The sequence below is a fragment of the Uloborus diversus genome, chromosome 7, assembly GCF_026930045.1.
Source record: "Uloborus diversus isolate 005 chromosome 7, Udiv.v.3.1, whole genome shotgun sequence".
Taxonomy (NCBI): Eukaryota; Metazoa; Arthropoda; class Arachnida; order Araneae; family Uloboridae; genus Uloborus; species Uloborus diversus.
Window position 1 is genome coordinate 100,416,092 of NC_072737.1, and position 25,923 is coordinate 100,442,014.

At 37.4% G+C, this 25,923-nt stretch overlaps 1 protein-coding gene across 2 annotated transcripts in view; it reads left to right on the top strand.

The window, feature by feature from the left end:
- The window catches only part of LOC129225772 (uncharacterized), a 90,404-nt gene that overhangs the window by 44,537 nt on the left and 19,944 nt on the right, over positions 1 to 25,923 (top strand). For both annotated transcript variants that reach the window (XM_054860278.1, XM_054860279.1), the window contains exons 2-3: positions 4,841 to 4,916; positions 9,566 to 9,644. In XM_054860278.1, the coding sequence (XP_054716253.1) occupies positions 4,841 to 4,916; positions 9,566 to 9,644 (155 nt within the window). The remainder of the gene's footprint in view (positions 1 to 4,840; positions 4,917 to 9,565; positions 9,645 to 25,923) is intronic.

The following is a 25,923-nucleotide window of genomic DNA, read 5'->3' on the forward strand; positions in this document are numbered from 1 at the left end:
CATTACTTTTTAGAGATAAACAAGCAGCTCCATCGAGACTTGGCTAGTTTTTTACAGAATGTTTTTGGTGGGATTTCACTTCTTTTTGTACAAACATTTAATTTGTGTGATGTTCGAGTAGACTAAAGTTAGGCTAGATTAAATTAGAAGATGTGTCCCACTACGCTGGAGTTTTGCAATGACAGTCGATTTTTTTATGTACCAATAGGAGAAGGGGGCATTACCATACCTCTAATACAGATGAGGGTTCTTCATTAAATACTTCAGACTTTCGATTTTTGCCGTCAAATGAAGCGGCCCACCAAGTTGAATATTTTTTGTAAAGGCGGTATGTCGATCTCTAATAGTTTGGTTGGGCTCTTGTGTTTTCTAATCAGGGTCACTCCAGATCTTCGAATAGCCTAGTTTTTATAGTTTTCCCTTTATGTGGTCTTTAAACCCTAACTCTGTGCCAAATTTCACCTCTGAGTTTATGGGAAGTACTAGTTCTATTTTGATGATCATGAGTGAGTGAATGAGTGAGTGTCATAAATGCGAAATTTTGCTTTCGCTTAACTTCGGAACTAAATGACCGACAGACTTGAAATTTTGGATTTTAAGTATGTAATTATAGTTTACTGGGTGACGAAAATTTCTGCGTTCTGGTCTCATCCAGAGGTTTTCAAATAGGGGCCTGAAAATGCGGCGAAATGGTTCCAGTAAAGGATGGTACGGCAGTGTTTGCTTCGCGCTCGACTTGGCGGGAGCACTGCCGTGCCCCCCGATATAAAAGAATGTTTCGTGATAGCTACAAGTACTCTGGCGAATCTCGGGGGCGGGGCGGCTGTGAGGCTGCAACCGCCCCCAGATCAGAACTAAGGGATTCTTTTTCAATTTAGTTTTCTTTTCTTTTCTTTTTTTTTTCCTACAGCGGTAGCTCTAGCAGGAAAAATTGGAGCTAAATCAAACTACAGTGTGGTCACTTTGTCATATGCAAACTAATAACAGTTTTAACATTTGGAAGGAGTCATAGAAAATTCGGTGTAGCAAGCAGAAATGAAAATATTGGCTAATGATATACGTCCTATAAGAACTCTTCTCCTCTTAAAGAGGAGTACACCCGAACCCGGTGCTCATTAAGAAGTATCAGGCACCTGGTTTTCCTGAGGGTTTGTGCAGTACTTGATTTTCGCAAGTTACGCTGAAGTAAAAATGCGAGAGTAGTCCCAAACAAAGAAACGGCTTGGTACTGAACACTAACTATTCCTTCACTTCCATCAGCGCAAAAGTCTCTTTCTATTATTCATTTCGCAGTACATCAAGCTTACCATAGAAGAGCATATATCTCTCCTCACAATTCTTGCTTAAGTCAGATATACAAATGGCTGAGAAACCGCGTGTCTACCATCTTTCGTCTCAATTCCCAGAGTGATTTCTGCTTGAGAGTATGATGGATGGGAATCTCCCAGCGGGGAGCGTGGGGTCTGTAAATGACTGGCTGTCTTTTGAGAGTACGCAATATCTGGAAAATGATTTGGAGAAAAAATCATAAGGATCGTTTTTATAGAGAACTAGCAAAAATACCCGGCGTTGCCTGGGTCAGTAATAATTATGAGAAACAATCGTTACTTGCCCTTGTTTTCTGTTTTAAGCGAAAGAATTTAAAACAAACCTTTTTGACGTGATTAAAAATCGAGCTTCTTCTTTACTCATTAAACTAAAATAGCAATGAGTATAAAGAACAAAATAGTATTCAATTAGAAACGAAAGCACGACATTTAAGCATATACAAATTTGAAGAATTTCCGAAATATGAAATTAAACTGCACATGTTTAAAAAGATTTATCTGTTATTCCTTTTTTTTTTAAATCTAAAACCTTCTCTGTATGGCTATTGATGTACGAACTGTTTTAAAAAATGTAGCCGCCTGTGTTCCCCTTACGCTTGCTTTAGTTATTTTGGGAAATTTCAATTTTTGTGGGCACTTGGTGCGGTTTAAAATCTTACCAAATTTGCGAGAATCATTTTGGGACACTTTCGATAATACTCCCCCTCCTTACTAATTTTTATTATAGAAATATTGTTGCCGGATGCTGAGATACTTTTGGTCAAAATAAAACGGCGCTAAACGGTTTCATCCGAAATGTTTCCACGCAATAAGTAGTAAAATTTGGCGATTGTTCGAAATCGTGCAAAAAGAAAAATTAATGGAAGTTTTTGTGCGGTTTATGGATTTGCCTAATTTAGTTGTTGAATTATTTTTACACAGTATTTTTTTTTTTTTAAGTATTTTTGATTGGCGATATTTTGTTTATATGGTGAAAGCTGAGAAACATTATTTACGTAGTCTTTGGGCTCAAAAACAGCGACAGTGGAAAAAACTGCCAAATGCATCAGCTACCGAAATCTTTCTGAAAAATTCTGGCGATATTTCTGCTGGTTGGTTGGATATAGTGAGCAAGTGTCCAATCAACATAAATAATAATAATAAACCATTAATTACATAAGTTCCGTTTAAAAGTAAAATGATCAGCCAAATCCATTTATTTTTAGCCAATCTTGTGGAAAAACGTTACTTTAAGATTTGACTTGAGAAAAGCCTCAAAAAGTCAGACGAAACGCAAAAATATTCAACAATACAACAATTCTTGGGAGTTGAAATGACACACTAAATACTGACTTGGGTTGATGAAAGCCTTCGAACAGGGAACAAAAAAGCTCATAACTCGTTTTTTATACAACTTAGAAACTTCGAACTGATGCTATCTTCAGCAGAAAAATTGGCGCTTTCGATGGACATATAATGTTAATATGTGCACGTTTTTTTCCACCCCCATATTGGGACATTTATGCGAAAATTGGGACTAAAATTGGAATAAAAAGGGAACTATCAATCGGATTTTTTTCGAACTGGTCTATAAACCTTCTCAGTACCAAACTGAACAAACGGTGAAAGTTTCAGCCAAATCTGCCGGGTAGTTTCTGAGATCTTAGGGAACAAATTTACCAAACTCCATTTATATATATATAGATTTTGAGATCTACAACTTTGGTCTGAGGTACTTTTCGATAAAATTTACCGTTTTTGAGAAAAATCCAAAAAAACTAAAATTTTGACCTTTTACCCCCAATAACTTTTTTACCTCACATGGGATCGATAGGGACTTTTGGCACTTTATTTGTAATGGTAAACCCAAGGTCTCTACAAAAATTTGGCTTTGTCGGAATTTTTGTTATTTGATCACTATTTTTATGTCTAAATTGACAGGACTATATTTTTGAATCTCATTAAATGTTTTCTAATGCTTGGACTTTAACTTAAATTTTGAGCTCAAAATTTGAATTGTTGAGAGTGATTAAGTAGCAGAAATTGGACTGTCTTCAAAGGTTGAAATTCACTTTGTCACAAAAAAAAAAAAGAAAATGTATGGATCAAGAATAAATTGAACTGCAACCAACAAACCGGCAGGAATGTAGTTTGGTAAGAGAGGATTTAAATTTCATCGCCTATGACGAAAGAGTAAGCGCACTATGCGCATACAAGATGCGCAGATAGGTACGATTGAAAGTTGGAAAGCTTGTGTCAAATGGCACTACAAACGAAACTGTCGAGTTGTAAGGACGCCATTGTGAATAGGACGACGTTTTAGAGGCATACGAACAATTGTTGGACTTTTTAAAGGGACGTACAGTAGGTCTCAGAGAAGCAGGTTGGTTGGCAGGTAGGTTGGCGTATCTGCCGCCAACTCGCTCAGAGCGATATGGGAGTAGTTTAGTGTTGGTAAAAATAAATGAATCGCATCACTCCATTGCGGTCGGTCAATGCATTCTAGAAACAGAAATGAGCGCAAAGGTCACACATCATAAGAGCGACCACTACCGTATCAACAAGGTCGTTAACATTAGTTCCATGTCGTTTAACACCTACCAAAGAAACTGATGGTATCAAGAAAAACAATCCTGAGTAGACTGAAAGACGGTTTTCGTCGATTGGATTTTCGCTGCACTTGATTAGCTGGGTTATGACAGACAGGAGGCATGTTATCTTCAACGATGAATCCCGATTTAATCCCAGTGGTCATAGGTAACCTATTTCACTCCATACTACGCCGTGTTTTGTCTTGTATAGCTGCTAGTGGAGGCTATAAAACTTACGATTTTGTAACTTTTATTGTGTCATAACTTCTTAATAAAACAATCTTTTAGTCTGAATTCGTAATCATTTCCTTGTCTTTTGTCATAGACCACATCCATTTTAAGTTTCGTGAAGATCGCTCGTTTTCTTCTGGGTTAGTGTACTTTTTTTGTAACAGAGCGTATTTCAACTTCTGAACACAGTTCAGTTTGAGTGACTTAATCACCCTCAATGATTCTGATTTTGAGCTGAAAATTTAAGTTCATGTCCAAGCATTAGAAAACCCTCAACGAAATTCAAAAATTGCTGTCAAAAATGGTTGTTCGTTACTCCAAAGTCTAAAGCCTCCCCCCTCCCTATCGGCATTTTTTAAACTACATCTTCAAAATTTATTTTCAAGAAAATACTGATAAAAAGAATAATTTTAGCGAAAAACGCAAACGAATTTACCAATTTTTCCGTTTTTTTATGATCATTTGAAATTTTGGATCTTAAAACTTATTGGCGCCTAACTCCTTCGGAAGACGTTTGAGACCCTTATTTTTACCATACTTTTTTTTTTGGTCCTGATGTGTACTATCATCCCTTGAAGATTTGCCCAAAAATTCAGAAACACCCTGTATACGTAAAGAAAAGTAATTACATGGAAATAAACAAAAGTTTATGCAGTGCTTTTTTTTCTTTCTCGGAATGAAATAAATTTATTTTGGAAAATGTGATTGCAGGTTAGTATGTTGAAAATGCTGTTGATGTCAGCAGTATTCTTAGCTTTGCTACACTACTCCAGAACAGATGTCGCAAGTAAGTAGTACATTGATTGAAAAGTTTTTAATTAGTGAATTTGTTGGAATACTATCTTCAAGGCGATAGCCCTTAGTTTAACTTAATATTTTACATGATCAATCGTATTCAAGTCTGTGACTTTAATTCCTATTAGAAGTTCGTTACAATGAGCTTCTGCCACCCCAGTATTAAAATTGTGTTGTATCAATTGTCTGTCGCATTACTAATTAATTAACAGAAATCGGAAAAATCCTTAAATTAATTTTTTAAAAAATGAAAAAAGAAAGAAACCTAGCGGCTCAGTGGTAGCGCTTCCACGCCGCACAGTGTGGCATAGTGGGCAAAAATCCACCGAACTCGCGGGTTTTGAGCTAGGATTTTTTATTATGGCTCAAAATGCGGCAAAATTCTTCGACTATTTCGTAGTGGTGCTACAATTTTGAATTTCTTAACCCCCTAAGCCCCGCAGAGCTCAGAATGGACCCAAGTCGCGATTTTGAAAATTAAAAAGTATGACTATATTTTTTCCCTCATATGTGGCTCAATGCTTAGTATAAATCGAGGAATTGGATGATAAAACACAACTTTTGATCGCTGCCGGGTGCTTAGAAATGCTTTTTTCCACCGTAGAGGTCATTAAAAACATTATTTTTCAGGTTTTTCCGTTGAAAAAATGGGTTTTAACGGTCTTCACACATCTCCCGTGCAAGAACAAATATATATTTTAATTCTAATCTACAAGTTTTCAATCATTTTCCAAAGTTCAAAAGGCAAAAACCTCCCTAAAACACCGAAAAATTGCTCAAAGTCCGAATTTCAGCTCGAGATTCTACCATTGTCCACGGGAATACATCTGTGCAATAGCGGCAAACAGCCTATTTTATATGTATACATTTATGTGTATGCATTTTGAGAATAAATCGTCTGCGTTCGAATAAAGACCTTTACATTTAAAATTTCCGAATGCTTTTGATGTTTTTAAGAAAATTTAATGTATTAAAGTAACAGTTGAGCAAATGTGTAGACGCAATATTAGTATGTTTGTCTATTTCCTTGGATTAATCGTAATATTCGAATTGTAACAGGTATGTTCACTCTTTTACATAAGTATACAAAATAGAAAACTTTGTCCTCTGTTACATAAATAAGTATTTAAGCAAATTATGCAAATTACATTTTTTTAAAAATTAGTTTCTGCGTGTAAGACCAACAAAACAACATAAATTTTAATATAAATTCAACAAAACTTTATAATAAAGTTAAAATAACATATCTTTACTGTTTTTCATACAGAAAGTGACAGCTAATGGACATATATTTGTGAATATTTGTTTTTTAAATTAAATAGAGTGAAGTAAAATTATATAAGTTCATTAATCCTTTCATCCCTACCTTAAATTTAGCTGTATTATAACCTATAAATGATGTTGTTAGGAACAAAACTGGGCTAAAAGGGTTCCTCTGAGCATTAATTGTTTAGTTTAAAACACATTAAAATTTTAACATGTATTTTTACATTTTAAGTTAGAATTCCAACAAAAACACTTACGTAAAAGAGTGAACATAGAGTTACAATTCAAATATTACGATTATTCGGAGGAAACAGACAAACATACTAATTTTGCCTCTACACATTTGCTCAACTGTTACTTTAATAGATTACATTTTCTTAAAAACATCAAAAGCATTCGGAAATTTTAAATGTAAATCTAATCGAACGCAGACGATATATTCTCAAAATGTATACACATAAATGTATACATATAAAATAAGCTGTTTGCCGCTATTGCACAGATGCATTCCCGTGGACAATGGTAGGATCTCGAGCTGAAATTCGGATTTCGGGCAATTTTTCGGTGTTTTAGGGAGGTTTTTGCCTTTTGAACTTTCGAAAATGATTGAAAACTTGTAGATTGGAATTAAAATATATTTGTTCTTGCGCGGGAGATGTGTGAAGACCGTTAAAACCCATTTTTTCAAAGGAAAAACCTGAAAAATAATGTTTTTAATGACTTATACGGTGAAAAAAAGCATTTCTAAACACCCGGCAGCGATCAAAAGTTGTGTTTTATCATCCGATTCCTCGATTTTTACTAAGCATTGAGCCACATATCAGGAAAAAAAAATTGTCATACTTTTTAGTTTTCAAAATCGCGACTTCGGTCCATTCTGAGCTTTGCAGGGCTTTGGGGGTTAAGAAATTCAAAATTGTAGCACTACTACGAAATAGTCGAAGAATTTTGCCGAATTTTGAGCCATAATAGAAGATCCTAGCTCAAAACCCGCGAGTTCGGTGGATTTTTGCCCACTATGCCACACTGTGCGCCGTAGACCTTGGGCAGGGTCCGTGAGCGTAGCCAGGATTCCCGTAAGGGAGGGGCAAGCGTAGACGTAAATGATGGTGGTTTTTAGCCTCCCTCCCCCCTCCAGTGCTGTATCTTTGCTTTTCTCCAGACTTACTCATCTTCCTTATAGTTCCTATATTAAATTTAATTTTTTATATAAAGAGTGTATTTAATACAAGTTACTGCAAGTTTAATATTGCGAAATTCTTTATTTGCAATTTATTGCTTTGAAATTAAAGATAGATAAGATACTAAAGGTTACACATCTAAAAAACAGTTTTAGATCCTTTGGTAACATCAGAGGAAGGACAGGGTGGAGAATCAGAACCTTCCCCGAAAATTTTTGCAGATTGAAGTTTTACAAACGCAGTTTTTGTCGATTTTTATGGGGTTAGAGGGTTTGGGGAAAGGGTTTCAGGGTCCCTCTATAGATATATTTTTTTAATTTCCTACCGAAATGCGTAGTTTTTGGCAATTTTAGTATTGTTAAGGGAAAGGAGGATAATAAGCTATTTTTGGTGATTGGGGACGTTTAGGGGATGGGAAATATTCAAGGGCTCTCTCTGAAATTTGTAGAATTGAAGTTCTAAAAACGCATTTTAGCAGAGCTTTGATGACGTTGGAAGAATAGTCAGAACTTATGAGTTATTCTCAGAATTTTTTTGACATTGAAGTTTTTGATATGCAATTTTAAGCTATATGTTCAGAAGTTCGGGGAGGGGATGCGGGACTTTTCCTCTGAAATTACGAAACTTAAGGCCTAAAAATGCATTTTTCCCCTCCTTTGTCTATCTTTGTGACATTAGCAAAAGAGAAAGGGCACAAGCGTTCTCAATGGAAATTTGTCGATATTGAGGCTCAAAAATCACAATTTTGAGTCATCTTTGGGGATGATGTTAGGGGAAATGTCGGATTCGAAATTTTTGTGACGCTGAGAAGCTACGTTATACAAAAGAAGCGGGGGGGGGGGGGTACTCTGAAGCCAGAAACCGCTTGAAAAATAATCCTTTAAAAAAATATGCTATTTTTGGTCAGGTAAGGCGGGGTGGAGGCAGGTTAGTAGTTTTTCTCTGGAGAGTTTAGAAATTGAAGTCCTAAAAATGCTATTTTAAATTGTCTCTGATGACATTAGAGAGGAGAGTGGACATTAGAGGTTGTCTTCTAACCCTGCCTCCTCTGGCTACGCCCGTACCATGGTCGACTCAGCCTTTCATCCCTTCAGTGGTTCGATAAAATGAGTGTCAAGCGGGCTTGGGAACTAAACCCTGGGAATTCTGCGTTCGGTTGACCACCAAACCGGAACGTCTGCCTTGCACCCCAGAGCCCCCGGTCTCGTAAAATGAGATGGGCAAAATAGAACTTTGTCCCCATGGACTGCTGCACCACTGAATTTAGTTTTAAAAAATATATTGGAAGAAAACATTCTGATAACCAAAAAGATAAATCTCGATGAATAAAGGGAAAACCATAAAATATTTTTGAACAATTCTAAAGTCATGGGAGGAAAATTCGCTCCCAAAACCCAGACTAAATTGCAACTAAATAGGATGAGAAATGCAATCAGAAACTGTTATAAAATGTTAGTTTAGTAGGACAATCACAAAGGAAGATACAAAGAACATTTTCTATCAAGGAAGCAAGAATTAGCATTTCCTCGTCCTCTCATTAAAGTTTATGTGTACCATCAAATTCAAATGATTATGTTTCAAAATTGAACTGTAGTAGCAAGGGAAGGCACGCCGTGTTATGCTGCCACACAGCATAGGCATTATGTTTATGATTTATAAGTACAGTATAACCTCGATTTAACGATTGCCAATGGACTGGAGAAAGTTATCGTTAAATCAAGGATATCGTTAAATCGAGGTGCTAGTACATTCAATGCAGTTAGATCTGGACCAGTGAAATGAATTATTAAATAGAGGGAATCGTAAAATCGAAGTTATACTGTATTCTGTCAGTTTGATTTTGTGTTTTTTTTTTTGTATATTTTTGACTACGTGCTTCAAAATTATTTCGCAAGTCAATATTTTTCCTGAGAATTTTTTCTTTTGTTGAATTTTGAACTGTTGAAGTTTGAAAACCACACTAAAATAATTCACTTTTTATTGGTATCAAAGAAAGAAAAGGACTAGAAAATGTACATATCGCATTTCCGTAATAAACAGTTAAAACTCCTTTGTCCCTCTGTCTGCCTGCCATGTTTTAGTAGAGGGAAAAGCCGAAATTTGGTTTAGTCCGTAAATCCATGTCCTTGTAAACTACTTTATGTCACATTTAGAAAATATCGTCAATCGTTAAAGTACGAAAATTCAATTGCAGACGGGTTTGGTCCCGAAGAAAGGAGAACACTCTTGATAGACGATGATGACGATTTCACTGATTTCCAACCCAACACAAGGTATGTACATGTATTTGAAATAGTTTCATCAAAATGCATTTAATACTTTTTATCATTAAAGAAAATATCTTATTTTGTTTCCACTCGAACTGCTTTGTTTATTGGCACAAGTGTACATAATTCTATATCGTCATCGATGATAAGCAGGGGTGCCCCCCCCCCTTGTGAGCAAGCGCACACCCCTAAATATTGCAAAGACCCCCTTAAAATGAGAGAAAAATACCTCTCTAAACAAGCCCCCTAAAAATTTCCATGCCCCCCCCCCCCCCCCCAGTGGGCACTTCTGCGATAGGCGGTCACTGTGTGAGTGAGCAATATACTGTACAAAAATCGTGACAGAGTGAAAATATGTGCGGTGTTAAAAATTATTACTAGTGTATGCAACGGCTCTAAAAGATCAATAACACTCGCTAAAACGGTAACAGTGTATGTAAAAAATGCATGAAAAACTAAAAACAGGTCGCTGATTATTGCAAACCGGATTACCCACATACGCGAGTAAAGCGTGCAAGCAGATTAACTGCAGCAAATCAAATTAGATTGCACCAAAAAGACAGTGAAAAGGAGAATAATTCTTTCAAGACTAGTCCGGCCATTCGTTTCCGCGCGTAATGAGTATAGATTTCAATAACTATACCGTAGATCTGAAGCAGCAAAACTAGTGAATTAGTTCATATTTAAAAATCAGGTTTCTATATATCATATTTAGTAAGAGAGGAGAAAGAAAGATATAGGGCATGTCTAAAAATAGATTTTGCACTTATTTATACTAATATTACAAAGAGAGAGGGCGGATTTTTGTGTGTTTATATGTTCGAGGTAAACTCCGGAACCACTGCACCTATTTGAAAAATTCCTTCACTATATGAAAGGTGCTTTCTTACTGAGTGACATAGGCTATAATTCGAAAAAAAAAAAAAAAATTAATAAATAGTTCTTTTTTAATTCCAATTTAGGTCAAATTTCACATGAATTCCCGAATATGGGAGTGAAAAATTATTTGTACGTATTAATATTATATATCGTTGAATTGTGTAGAATTTTCCGTGTTCTAAACAATTTGTTTCAATGCTTTAACTTAATTACGGCGGGAGTAATTTGCGTTTTTAGCTCGAACTTTTTAGGCTTAGCTGAAATTTAGGCACTACATTCTTCATTAAATCTATCAATAAAGTGAAGGAATTGTCCCATAGTTTTCTTTTTGACACCATTGGAAAAAGCGACATTTTTTACTCCAGATCTCTCTCGACTTATGGTCGAAAAACTTAGCTTCTATCTTCAAAGGGAAAAAATGTTACAAGCGTTTTTAAATCAAATTCGAAAAATTTCATTTTGATTCAGGTTGTTAACCATTTTATTTTCGCGTTTCCACGGTTACGCTTTTTGAATCCATTGTTTCTTTCCTTATTTTGCATTTAATTTCTTAAATTTATTTTATTTCGTGTTTCCATGGTTACGCTTTTAAAATCCATCTTTCGCATTTTATTTTCTTAAAAGTATTTTAATATCTGTCGTCATTGTTTGGAAGGGTAATTTTGCATGGTGTTTTTTTTTTTTTTTTCTTCTTCTTCTTCTTTTATTTAAGCCTCACTGTTGAATATATGTCACTTGACACAATATTTATTCTCAAGTTAGACCGAGCAATGCAGCTCTTAATATATAAAGTTTTGAAAGCTACTTACTGTTAATGTGACTTTATACTTTTTTGTTTGTTTGGCAAAACATTTATTATTGCCAAAGAAAAAACATCCGCTTCACTCGCAAAAGGGCTGGGTTACGGTAGCGGGGTTGCTTGGCGCGTTAAGCGCTGAGCAGTTCAGTCGAGGCTCTAGGATTATTGTTTTAAAGCAACCGTAAATGTAATTCATTGCTTTGGCGATTTGTTTTGAAGGAAAAGAAACTTTTGATTTGTTTTTATCCGAGTGAAATACACAACATTTTCTTCTTTTTTTTCTGACGATGATTTTTGAATGTCCACTGGATTTTTTTTTTTTTTTTTGGTTCGACGGATGAATTACGATAGCGTGGTTGCTGGGTGAGTTTGGCGATAAACAATAGAGTTGCGGAACTATTTTTACATTTGAAAGATATTATTTGATGTCTTTTTTTTGTTCATTTGGCGAAATATTTTAAATTGCAGTAAAAACTGCTTCACTCGCTAAATAGAGTTTTAAAGCAAATGTAAATCTAATTTAATGATTTGACGAAACGTTTTAAATTTCAAAGAAACTTTAATAGAGGTTTTTTTTTTTTTTTTTTTGAAAAGGTGTGTACGCATTTTATACAAAGAAAAACGATCATTTCACATCAGAGGGGAAGTAGGGGTCAATTTTTTTTATTCAACGGACTTACATTAATTTTTTAGCACGGGCCTGACTGTGCGGGTACTGCTAGTTAGTCAATATGTGTGCATTTATCTACTTTCAGTTAATCATCACCATTTTTTTTTTAAAGTGGAAGGCCGTGGATACAGTGGCGCAGCCACGGGAGGGGTTTTGGGGTTAAAACCCCTCTCAGAACACAAGCACATTCATTTCCTCTGTTAAAATCAATGGAAAAAAGCAGAGTATTTGAGCTTTTCCTAGCGGAATAGGTACAAAAATACAAAATATCTTACTGCTTTTAATGATCGGGAACACGGGCGTCGTTGGCACGGGGGACAGGGGGGACACGTCCCCCTCAATATTTTGAACTCGTCAAAAGTCCCCCTCAATATTTGAGAATAATAAATGCGCATACAAATAATTCCGGTCATTTATGACAAAAAAAAAAAAAAAAGAAGAAGAAGAAAAGATTTTGGGAAAAAAAATAGATCTGCTGATCTACCAAGAAAACGAACAGAAAGTGACACCCCTTGTCCAGCAAAAACTGCCTTATCTATAACAGTTGAAGAACCATCTGACAGTCAGTTGATTCCCACACTGTTCGCAGTCCATTTACTTTCTTGCCCTCTACTTCTTTTTCTTATTTCATGTATTTTACTCTCCACCTCCTACTAACAAAACTCATTAAAAAGACGATCCACCATTCAAATCCCCCCACTATCTGACCACTCGGACGGTTCGCTTCGTGTTTCCTTCCCTTAATCACATGGTCTTAGAAGAAAATTTTTTCTGAGAATTTTGATCAAGGTCGAATCTGTCCCCTGCAAAAAGTATTGTTACAAATTCTGTAAATAGTAATTATTGTAGTAACGTAACCTGTAAATAGTTTCCCGTAATGATTATATAACCCCTTTTCATCCGGCTAAAGTATACGATCCCCCTATTTCTTTTTTGTTCATTGATAAAATTTGATAACGGTCTACTATTTTCCAGAAGCGTTTGGAATATTTGAGAGATTTCTTTGGATGTTTATAAAGGCGTCCCGCGTGATAAAAAGTTGAGTTTCGATTGAGATTTCGAACGGAGAGCGTATTTGCTCTGTTTATAGCGAGGCATTTCGCTGTGTTGTTTTCGTATTTGGAAGTAAATACGTGTGTAACCGTTAAGTTTACGGTGTTGAGTGATATTTGATTAATTGCTGATGATTAATTTAGCAGTTGTTAACGATTTCTCTAGTACACATTGTAAATAAAGCTCCTGTGTTTTTATCAAGAACTGTGTCTTCATTTTAAGAAAGTGGAAGTCGCACCGAATCCGTTACAATTGGCGCTCAACGTGGGGCTACTTCTGGACTTTCTTGGAGGAAGTGTGACTTCGGACATTTTTTTCATAAAGACTGCTTGAATTTATAGACTTTGTTTTTATGGTGATTACTCGCGCAATGGATGACCAATTAAAGCAACTTCTGGAAGCAATTAATGCTGTGAAAAGTGACTTGACCGAAAGTTTGGCGGCTAATCAAGAACAATTAAAAAATGATATGGCGGCTAATCAAGACCAATTAAAAAATGAACTGGCGGCTAATCAAGAACAATTGAAAAATGAATTGGCGACTAACCAAGAACAATTGAAAAATGAATTGGCGACTAACCAAGAACAGTTAAATAGTGATTTAACTGCTAAAATTACTACAAGTCAAGATGAAATAAAAAGTGACCTAACGTCGATGAAAACCATGATGGAGAATCAACTAACCGCCATGGGAGATAAAGTTGATGCTCTGGAAGAAAAATTTGATACTGTGGAAGAGCGTATAGCCAATGTGGAAAATAAGTTGGAAGAAGAAGACAAAAAATTTACTTCATTTAAGGAAGAAATAATTAAAGACATGGAACGGAGATTGGCGACCGCGGAAAGCAGCTCTGTACAGTTTGGCGCTCCCACATCTGTTGCTCGACCATCCATTAAACTGGCCACATTTGATGGGAAAAGTTCGTGGCAGGTGTACAAGACCCAATTCATGATAGTGGCGGAAGCGAACGGATGGGACTCTGCTACCAAGGCCTGCCATCTTGCAGCATCCCTGAGAGGTGACGCAGCGGACATTCTTCAGACCCTTCCGGACAGCCAGCGCCTGGATTTCGCCGCCCTCACATCTGCGTTGGAGCTTCGCTTCGGTGCGAAGTGCCAGAAAGATTTCAGCCGAATCCAGTTGAAGTCCCGTTTCCAGAAAACCGGAGAAACCCTGCAAGAGCTTGCGGCGAACATCGAGAGACTGTCTCATCTTGCTTTTTGCGACTGCCCTGCGGATGTTCGAGACAACCTGCCACTCAACTACTACATCGACGGGGTTCGAGATCCGGAAATCCAGAAAGCTCTACGGATGGCGGATGTCAAAGACCTGAATTCTGCTGTTGTGTATGCGATGAGATACGAGGCCGCCCAAGAAGCAACCCGTGTGGATCGCCATCTAATCCGGACTCAGGAAGCTGATGAGTCTGATTCCAGGTCGTCCCACCTCGCTGAACTTGAGAGACAAATCGGTGACTTGGCAAGACATCTGAGCAACATAACAGTCCAAAAGAAACGAGAGCAGAAGTGCTGGAAATGCGGCAGTGAAGGACACCTGCGAAGGAGTTGTCCGGCTCGCCAAGCTACGCGAGGGAAAGAAATCACCTCCACCAGAGCTCTGCAGATTTCCTCTACTAGTAGTGGCAGTGATGGACTTTTCATTTACGCACATGTAAATGGGAATCCTTGCAAACTGATTGTCGACTCTGGAGCCAATGTGACAATCGTTAGGACAGATGTGGCTCGTGAATTTGGATTGAAACTGTTGTGGACATCGTCACGCGTAAGTCTCCAGACTGTGACAGGTGACAAAGTTGAGATTGAGGGTAAAGTGGACTTGGAAATAGTGTTTGGGAATGCCACCTACCATCATACGGCATTCGTTGCTGATATCACGAACCCCTTAATTCTCGGATTGGACTTTTTAAAGAAGTATGACTTCAACCTCGACTTCAAGACTAATGAGCTGCACTCGATGAGAGAAGACATAGCCGTTTTCCCCGCAGAAAGTGATGTAAAATCCGCTCATCAAATAATAGCCCAAACAGATTTATCGATCCCTCAAGGTCAGAATCATTAATACCTGGCTCCATTGAAGAAAGCAATAGTTTTCGATTTGGACTCATTGAATACCCTAACCTAAGCAATAGCCTAAAAGGAGTGCTGGTAGCATCTACGCTTGTGGACCTTTCTAAGGATGTAATTCCTGTGACAGTCGCCAACGTGAGTGAAAGGCCAAGGAATATCCGGAAAGGTGAAGTGTTAGCAACTTGTACTCCAGTAAACTGCATCATTAGAAGAATCAATTACCCCGAGACTGTGTCTTCTGAGTCCTTGAAATCGAAGTTAATTGGGAGTGCGCCATTATCGAAAGATCAAAGAACTGCTGCGGAACAATTGATGGACGATTTCAAGCATCTGTTTTCATCTACATCGGAGGATGTTGGCCGTACGAATTTAACGCAGCATAGGATCTACACTGGAGAACCCCCCCCCCCCCCATTAAACAGCATCCAAGACGACTACTGTTCGCCAAGAAGGAAGAGGTTGAGACCCTCCTGAAAGAGATGCAGGAGAATGATGTCATCGAACCCTCGTCCAGTCCTTGGGCCTCTCCCATCGTCTTGGTCCGAAAGAAAGATGGCTCCACCAGATTTTGTGTCGATTACCGGCCGCTGAATGAAATCACCAAGAAAGACAGTTACCCTCTTCCACGGATAGACGACACCTTGGACACTCTTTCCGGACACAAGTGGTTTTCGACCCTGTACTTGAAGAGCGGCTACTGGCAGGTTGAGATACACCCTGATGACCGAGAGAAGACAGCGTTTACAACTGGACAAGGCTTATGGCAGTTTAAAGTAATGCCCTTCGGCCTCTGCAATGCACCAGCTACATTCGAGCGTCTTATGGAGACAGTGTTAAGAGGACTTTCCTACGAATCCTGTCTGGTTTACTTAGACGATATCATCATCGTGGGACGCAGTTTCGAAGAACATCTGGCAAATCTTAGGAAGGTGCTGCAAAAGCTTAAGTAAGCCAATCTGAAGTTAAGCCCGTCCAAATGTAATTTGTTCCGCCGGGAAGTGAACTACCTTGGTCACATCATCTCTTCTGAAGGTGTACAAACCGATCCAGAAAAGGTATCTGCGGTCAAGAGTTGGAGTCGTCCCGAAAACATCCATCAGCTGCGAAGTTTCCTGGGGCTCTGCACGTACTACAGGAAGTTTGTAAAGGGTTTTTCCAACATTGCACGACCTTTGCATAAGCTGACGGAGAGCAAGCAAAAGTTTGAATGGTCCAAGGAATGCGAAGATGCATTTCTACGACTGAAGGAGGCTTTAACATCAACGCCTATCTTCGCCTATCCTCAGCCTGAAAAATCCTTCATCCTGGACACTGATGCGAGCAACGAGGGCATCGGAGCTGTTTTATCCCAAGAAATTGACGGAAATGAACATGTCATCGCTTACTGGAGCAAATGCTTATCAAAGTCGGAGCGAAATTACTGCGTCACCAGAAAGAGTTACTGACCATAGTGAAAGCTGTAGAACACTTCCATCATTACCTCTACGGCCGAAAATTTCTGCTTCGGACAGATCATGCCTCGTTAACTTGGCTTTTGAACTTCAAGAATCCAGAAGGCCAGATAGCCAGGTGGATACAGCGGCTCCAGGAATATGACATGGAGATCAAGCACCGAAAAGGGTTGTCTCACGGTAATGCAGACGCTTTATCAAGGAGACCCTGTCCTGAGAACTGCAATTATTGTTCCCGAATCGAGAAACAGTATGGAACGACTAGCCCTACTGCCTATCAGGTGACAGTGACTCCAACATCATCAGAACCTGATCCATGGAGTGATGACCAAGTTCGAAAAGATCAACTTGAAGACCCCGACATAAAACCAATTTTGGAGTTCATGGAGAGTGACAGTCGGCGACCTAGCTGGCAGGACATTTACATCTTCAGTCCTGCAACAAAAAGATACTGGGCTTTATGGAACTCGCTCCATTTACGGAACGGCGTGCTACACCGAAAATGGGAATCTGACGACGGTAAAACATCTAGGTGGCAGTTACTACTTCCCCGATCAAGGATTTCAGATGTTCTGAAAGAAACACATAGTAGTGCGACTGGAGGACATTTTGGTGTCTTGAAAACCCTCAATAAAGTTCGGGAGCGCTTCTTCTGGAGCAAGGTGAAGGATGACGTGGAGAAGGGGTGCCATTCTTGTGACGCCTGTTCTGCTCGTAAAGGACCGAAGAAAAGAAGCAGAGAGAAGCTACATCTGTACAACGTTGCAGCTCCTTTCGAACGAATTGGGATCGACATCCTGGGTCCTCTGCCAAGAACTGCTGATGGGAACAAATACATTCTTGTTTCCATCGACTACTTCACCAAATGGCCGGAAGCATATCCCATTCCAGATCAAGAAGCTACCACCGTAGCAGACACTCTAGTCCAACATTGGATCTCAAGATATGGAACACCTTTGCAGATTCATTCCGATCAAGGGAGGAATTTCATCTCTGCTGTGTTTAAGGGCCTTTGCCAAATTTTCGGAATTGAGAAAACTAGGACAACACCACTACATCCACAATCGGACGGCATGGTGAAGAGATTTAACCGCACAATCCTGAATAATCTCTCGCTTATGGTATCCAGAAATCAACAGGACTGGGACAAGAAGCTACCTTTGTTCCTGCTGGCCTACCGCCGTGCTGTCCACGAGACTACCGGATATGCCCCATCTCAGATGCTCTTCGGACGAGAGCTTCGGCTACCTTGTGATCTCGTCTTCAGTCGTCCTCCGGATGCGCCTTCATCGCCTGAGGAGTACATCCAGGATCTCCAGGCCCGGTTGGAAGACGTTCATAACTTCGCACGAGAGCGAATCAACATCGCGGCGGAGAAGATGAAGACCCGATAACGACACTAGGTCTACTAGACATGAATTCAACGAAGGCGACAAGGTTTGGTTGTGGAATCCCATCCGACGGAGAGGTCTGTCACCCAAATTGCAGTCGCATTGGGATGGACCCTACAAAGTCCTTAACCGACTAAATGACGTCATAGTGAGGATCAAAAAACCACCTAATGCAAAACCTAGGGTTGTACATTATGATCGGTTAGCCCCATACTATGGCCATAGTTCATGAGTATTACGTAAACAACCATGGTTGATAACATAAAAGTTGTAGATAATTTTTTTGCTTTTAATGTTTAGTAATATTTCTTGTTATTATTGTGTTTCCTATGCATTATTGGTTATTATTTAATGTGTGTATTTGTGAACTTGTGATAGAAGTTTGCACCCTTTCTGGGGATTGTACTGCCCGGGACGTGCAGTCCTTGGGAAGGGGGCAATGTTACAAATTCTGTAAATAGTAATTATTGTAGTAACGTAACCTGTAAATAGTTTCCCGTAATGAATATACAACCCCTTTTCATTCGGCTAAAGTATACGACCCCCTATTTCTTTTTTGTTCATTGATAAAATTTGATAACGGTCTACTTATTTTCCAGAAGCGTTTGGAATATTTGAGAGATTTCTTTGGATGTTTATAAAGGCGTCCCGCGTGATAAAAAGTTGAGTTTTGATCGAGATTTCGAACGGAGAGAGTATTTGCTCTGTTTATAGCGAGGCATTTCGCTGTGTTGTTTTCGTATTTGGAAGTAAATACGTGTGTAACTGTTAAGTTTACGGTGTTGAGTGATATTTGCTTAATTGCTGATGATTAATTTAGCAGTTGTTAACGATTTCTCCTGTACATAGTGTAAATAAAGCTTCTGTATTTTTATCAAGAACTGTGTCTTCATTTCAAGAAAGTGAAAGTCGCACCGAATCCGTTACAGTATATTATTTTCTATTCAAACACAGCTGTTTGAGCAGCAATCTTCGTGCAAAAAAAATTCTGTAATTCAAATTAACCATCATTTTCAATTTCTCCAAAACTTCAATGCCCATTTTAATTCTTTCATGGTAAATACTGCCCTCTTTTTTTTCGCAGAAAAAGGCATTGCGATGTACAGCTATTGGAAGTTCTCTCAAAATATTTGAAGACACCCTCATTAGAAAAATACCTCTCAGATTTCTGTTCCCTTTAGGGGGCCCCTCGATTCTTTTAGCATCACCGACGTTAGAGTTTAAATTGGTATCAGATATTTTTTCTTTTCTTATGTTTTATCTTAGCCTAAACATGAACCTTAAAACAGTTTTAAATGTATTCGTTCACAGAGCTGTTTGAGTTTTTCACTCAAATGAATAATTTTAAAATGACTTTTCTTTTCCTATCTTTTTTCACTGGTAAAATAAGCCTTTGTCGAGAAAGCGAATATTATAAGAAAGTTTTCCGTACTTCATTATTATTTTTCATAGTTTTCATCAACTTGCTACGAGCTAAGTTAATAGAAGAACATTTCAGACGACATGAAAATAAAAGTATTTTACTATTTATTGACAGCTCACAACAAAAAATATTTTATCCATATATTTTTCTAATACATAACATTACTCCTAAGATAGATGACAGTTGAAGAGGGGATTCTAGTTACTCTCTCCCTCTACACCATAGAAGAAATACCTTAATTTCGTTCTTTGATTGTCTTTCGGCTTGCAAGAATAGGGACCAAAAATGCACTAAAAATTAATAATCTAAGTTCTTAAAATTCAAAACGTTTCTTGTTTCTTGTAGCAAAAATTTTAAAAATCTCATTGTTATAAACATCAGTAAATTTTGCATTTAAATGAATGCGTACATTACTGAAGACAGACGTTACTGGTATAAATACTGAAAACTCGAAGTTTGGTTGAAGTTCCTAATTAATGGCAAATTTAAAATGGTTCACAAATCTTTTGGAGTTTGTTTTCTCTGCAGTAAAAACCGCACTACAAAGAAAGGATTGAATGAAGCATCCTATCTGGTCGAATTATGAGGTGTGACTCGGCTGCTTCGGTCTGTCATAATTTATGTTGAGAACATTAATTTTTCCAATTATAATTTTATAAATTATTGTCCTTTAAGTTATACACAACTATACCATACAACAAAATAGTAAAAAATTATATTTAATTAAAAAGTTTGTGTGCTAAAACCTTGGAACTAGAAATGAATCGATTTGTTCTTCCTTATCTTTCAAAGATAAAAACCGATTTAAAAGAATTCATTTTTCTATTCATGTTATTTTTACTGTTTATAAGTAAATGCGAAACGAAAAAAGTGAGTTAAAGAAATAAATAAAAAACGTTATAATATAATAGTGCAAAATATATCAAAAATAATAACTCCGCTGCTGTAAATTAACATTGAAGTTATTGATATTTTTATATCACTATTATCTTGATGTATTTACGATCAGTGATCAAATAGATATTCAATTTTGTGTTCGATGTACAGTCGACTCTCGGAATTTCTTTGCATTTTACGGCAATGCCTAGTATTTTTCACTACAAAATACCAGGGGAGGGGAGGTCGGTTATCTAGTAAGTAGTTTTTTTTTTTTTGGAAATTTAAAACTGCTGCTTGTGAAATAAGTCGAGCTATTCTCTCTTGAAAATAAAAAGTGAATGTATTGTTATTTTATTGCTTCTTTTCTAGTATTTTTTCTTGATGCGCTAAACTCTTTTATCCAAAGGGGCAAAGAGTTCACCTATGTTTGTTTGCTTCGCTTTTAACGGGATAAGATTCTGATTTAGAGACTAACTTCTTATTTTCAGTTATCTTATTGAAACGTTAAAAATTCGCTTATTTGAGACGCTTTTTGACCGTATTTGGCGCCTTTTGAATGTCAACGTTCCCGAATGGGAACATCAATTTAAAAAAAAAAAAAACCTTTTATAATAAGTTTCGCTTGTAAAAATTTCAAAAAATTATTTTTATCAACAAAAGTAGATTTTTTTTAAAGAAAAACTCTCTTTCATTGATACTGTTCCTACAAAATTTGCAAAAAATCCGCTTTTATCGATTTTTCTTGTTAAAATATTTTTAGCTTAATGCTGATAAAATTTCACAGATAATATATATATAGAAATCATGTTGATGAACAAACACGACCGATAAAAATGAGCTATCTATAAACTCCCTTCTTTAAAAAGGGAAAAAGGGTTTCTTGTAACTGGGAAACACGTGCTCGCTGTTTCCTGAAAATTTGTGCCTATGAACTTTGCTTTGTCTTCTTTTACTTTTCAGTACACAGGTATTTATTTAATTCTTACTTTTATTCGGTATTTCATTCTTTTTATTTTTTAGATGGAAGGCTTCCCGTTTCTTTTTATATCACTAAATTAAAGTTGGGGCCGTGGTAGCCTGATCGGTAGGGCATTGGACTCGGGGCCGGAGGGGCTCGGGTTCGATCCCCGCTGATCGAAGACCCACCGTCGTCATTAAAGGGGACTGGGCGACGTTAAATATGCTCGTGGTCTCAATGTCCTCCAAGTGAAACGATACCTCTGGGGGTGCTAGTACCAGGTAGCTATTAGCTCTTGGACTAGTTCTAAATTCTCATTAACTGTTCGATCCGGTGATGGTGCTGCCATCTATCGGTATATAAAATAATGGAGGCAAGGCACTAGTATGCAGACCTCGACATAAATACAGTTGTAGTCAGTTGTGACTCTTGAATAGAAATAGAATAGAAAATTAAAGTTCCCGTTTACAAAAAAAAGGGGGGGAGGGGGTATAATCCCTTGGTGATTGTTCTGCATTGCATCAATCGTCCCCCTCAATAACGAAGAGTCAGCGACGCCCATGATCGGGAAGCAGTCAGAAATTACTTTTCAAATTGCATTTGACATTCATAAAGACAGGAGTGTATTTGACTTTGAGGTTTTAAATGTTCTCACGAAAAAAAACGCAAAAAATGAATATAAGATTAAAGTAAAACTAATGATATATATTCTGTGCTTTTTCCCACTTTCTTCGTTTTATAGTGATATCAGTACGAATTATTAATTGTTTTTTAAGCAAGTACTTTGAATGAATAATTACTAATCTATAGAAACTCTTTCATATTGAATAATTACGCATTGTAAATGAATGGGAAATAAAGCAACAATTTTTGATTTTGAAAACCCCTTCCAGAAAAATTTTCTGGTTGCGCCACTGCGCGGATAAGCCGTCCTTCAGAAAATCGAGAGTTTACTGCATTGCAATATTACATTTTTTTTTTTTTTTTTTTGAAGTGAAACTTTTAATGCCAGGGCTTGCAAATTCTGATTAGAAAACTTTTGCATCACCGAAGTTGCGCAGTTGTTTTTTGTGTGACGAAGAGCCGCACATGCGCTCTTCTCGCTTTCTTTCTTTCTCGTTGTCCGTGTTTAGGTCCACTGCGTTGAGTACAATTGTCCGTTATCAACACAGCATCCTTTGAAACACGTATGGATGACCAGCGCATTTCAAGCATTGTTTAGTATTCTCGTTGTCTATAATCTATTTTCTTCATTAAAATATACAATTTTGTTGTGAATATGCCTGAAACGTCTCGGCCGGGACTCTATCCGGGTAAAGCGCTAGCGTCCGATGGATTCAAAGCTTCGCTCTCTGCCGATTGAACCACTGTGATTGTCAATTAGGTTATGCTGTGCGGCAACGTTAGTATATGTACGAAAACGGAAACTTCTTATGAACGAAGAAGATGATGCATAACAAGGGCATATTTATAGGAAGAGGGGGGGGGGGCTTTCAAATTCAGGAAAAAATTGTTTTACTGAAACGTAGTTATTCCATTGGCATTTGTTCACAAATAATTTCCTAGCTTTCACTCCCAAACAAATCCCGAAGTGGGGAGAGCAGCCGAGCCCGTAGAGCTAGAAGAGGCTCGCAATTTTTAACCTTTTCACCAGTGGTGTAATTAAAGAATAGGTGCTTCCTAATGCCGGATTTAAGAAGGAAAATCGAGGCCTTTGTTCCGGGAGGCAATTTTAAAGGGCAGAAAATTTAAGCGAGGCTCCAAGTACGACTTCAAAGGGGGATCATGACCACCTTGACCACATTAAACTAATCCTAAAATTTCGCTTTTAGACTGTTAATTTAGGAAAATGTCCCAGTGCGAGGACCCGACCCCTACTCCCTTCCTTAATAAGATCCAAGAACAACTAAAAATTGAATTTTTATAGGTTGAATTTCCGAAAATTTCTGGTGGAAAGCCTCTTACCCTCCTCTATTACAATAACGTGGTGTTTTGGGGATTTAAAATTCAAACGACTTCTGGTAGGGGATCTCTCCCCTCCCATCACTTGAATAACGTCTTTAAAAGATAGCTTCAAAATAATGTATTTTTAGATAGGAGAGCTCCCGAATTTCCCACTCCTTCCCTTAACATCACCAAAAATAAATTAAAATTGCATTTTAGAGCCTCACCGTCAAATCCTGATACTTCCCCTAATGTTACCAAACATAAACTAAAAATGCATTTTAGGATTTTGATTTTGACAATTTTCCGAGAGCAAGCATCCAGGGCCACGCCAAGCCTGATCGGCGCCGTCGTGCAAATGTCTTTTGATCGCCTTTATGCTCTGGTGTTCGAGAAAAATATAGTTAACACCTGGAAGGAGGTTTTGTAGACAAATATAAAATAGAAAAAAAAAATACGTTTGGCATTTAATTTATACAAAAAAATGTGTTAATATTTAATTTCGCAACATGGTGTACGTTTTTACTTCCTTTCTCGAAACTATTCCAAGTACAGCAGCTCCTCTGATACTCTAATAATGTGTTTTGGGAGAATAAAATGTTTTGATGTCTAAATTAAAGCCACTTTGAATATCTATCTAATCCGTAAGTGATGAACAATTAATAAAACTTTTATGCCTCTGACAAAACATGACAACAGGAGCAGTGGCACAACTAGAAAATAGGTTTAAGGGGGCAGAAATTGAAAAAATATCTCTTTTAATAAGAGGGGTCCGGGGGTTCTCCCCGGAAAAAACTTGAAACTTGTAGTTTGAAAAACGCAATTTTAGACGGTCTCTCTTGGTGTTATGGGGGAAAAGGAACAAGGGGCTCCGCAGAAATTTATAGAAGTTGAAGCTTTAAAACCTGATTTTAGGCTATATTTATTGACGTTAGAATAAGAGATGGAACTCTGGAATTATACCCGATCGTTTTTTTTTTTTTTTTTTTTGGGGGGGGGGGGAGATAGAAATCAATTCCTTTTCTCCTTTCCAATTTTTCGAATTTGAACTTCCAAAAACGCAATTGTAGAAAACTTTGAAGATTTTTGCTAGGAAATTTTGGAGCTCCCTCTTGGTAAATGTTTCAAAATTGAAGTCCTAAAAACCTAAGCAGTATACTATGATATTCGAGGAAGTATTTCAGAGGCTATTCAAACTTAAATTTTTTGTAAATCATGTTTGAAAAACCTAGCTTTTGATTATATTTAAGGAAGGAGGTTCGGACCGGTTACCCTCGCTCGAATATTTTCTGAAATTAAAGTCTTAAAAGCGTGATTGTAAGATCAAATTTGGTAACATTAGAGCCGGCAATCTTTCGAAATTGAAGCTCTAAAAACGCGATTTTAAGTGATTTTGGAACGAAGTTTCATGTGATGTTGTTTCTTATTCGAGGGCTTTCGCGAATTTTCGCGAAATTGAAAATCTGGAAACGAAACTTGAGATGCTTCGTAATTTTTTTTTTTTTTTTTGGCGTTGGCGGGGGAGTAGCATTTTGAAACTTTATTTTCATGCGAACTAGAAAAAAGAAAAATAATAAGGAAAAAATAAAAGAAATAGGACGGAGGGGGAGTAGCTGACCAACTAGCTGAAACTATTGACAATTTTTGACTCAAAGATTTCTTTTTTAAGGAAATTAAAGTTTTACCCCACCATTATTATTTTTTCCTTAATAAAACCACTTTGTTTTCCAAACAAGCGTTTTTTTGTCCTTCAATAGTAAATATTTTTGAAAAACATTCTACTAAGGATTCTGAAGGAGAGGGGGCACGGGGTGGTGCAATCAGGGGACCTCTACCCCCCTCTAGTTTCGCCATGGAAAAGGAGGGTACTGATTATGTTTTTAAACTGAAGGATAATATTGTAGAGGATATTCCACTTTAAAATATTATACTGAAACTTGCCGGTAAAACGAATAATTCTAAAGTATGAATCGTTAAAAAGGCATTGAATTTAATATCTAAAACAAACACATTGTCCAATGCTCTTTAATTCAATACACAAATAGTTGAAGAAAAAAGGGATAGAGGAATTGAGTAATTATGGTGAAGTAGTTAATTTTCGGAACTAAAAAGTTAACCTAAATTATTGTCTAAAATATATGCATACTACACACAAGTAAATAATATGCAAATGTGCTTACCGTATTTTTTAATGTATGGTAACATGATGCAGTGAAATTACCATGAACAATAGTTAAAAATCACAAAAAGACATATTGCACGAATTATAATATAAAATATTCACCGCAAGAACCAAAGTAGGGAATAGCAAATTTGTTGCGCTATGCTCAACCTTGTGAAATTATAGGCATACCGAGCATGGCTCCATATATGAAGAAAAATGCTAATTAACTAGCATTATGTGTTTTCAGTGTAAAAGAGAGCGCTTTTGAATAGCATATTCAAACACAACAAGACAATAATTTTTCCTTATAGATAGGCAGCAAGGAGGATTGCTTGTTTCAATGAGGAGTATAACATCACCGCTACTTTTATAGGTATAATGAAAAGTTCAATTTTACTTTTTTGGTTGTAGATTTTTCTCCTCATTTGGAGCATTTTTGATTGGTAGAGCCCGGCGCCTTTTTGACTCTAGCCCCGTCGTGCGTCGCACGACCTTGCACATAGGGACGGCGCGGCCCTGAACAGATCTATGAATTCCTAATAGATAGCGAGATAAGTTAACTCTTCGCTGGCCGACGATGTCGATA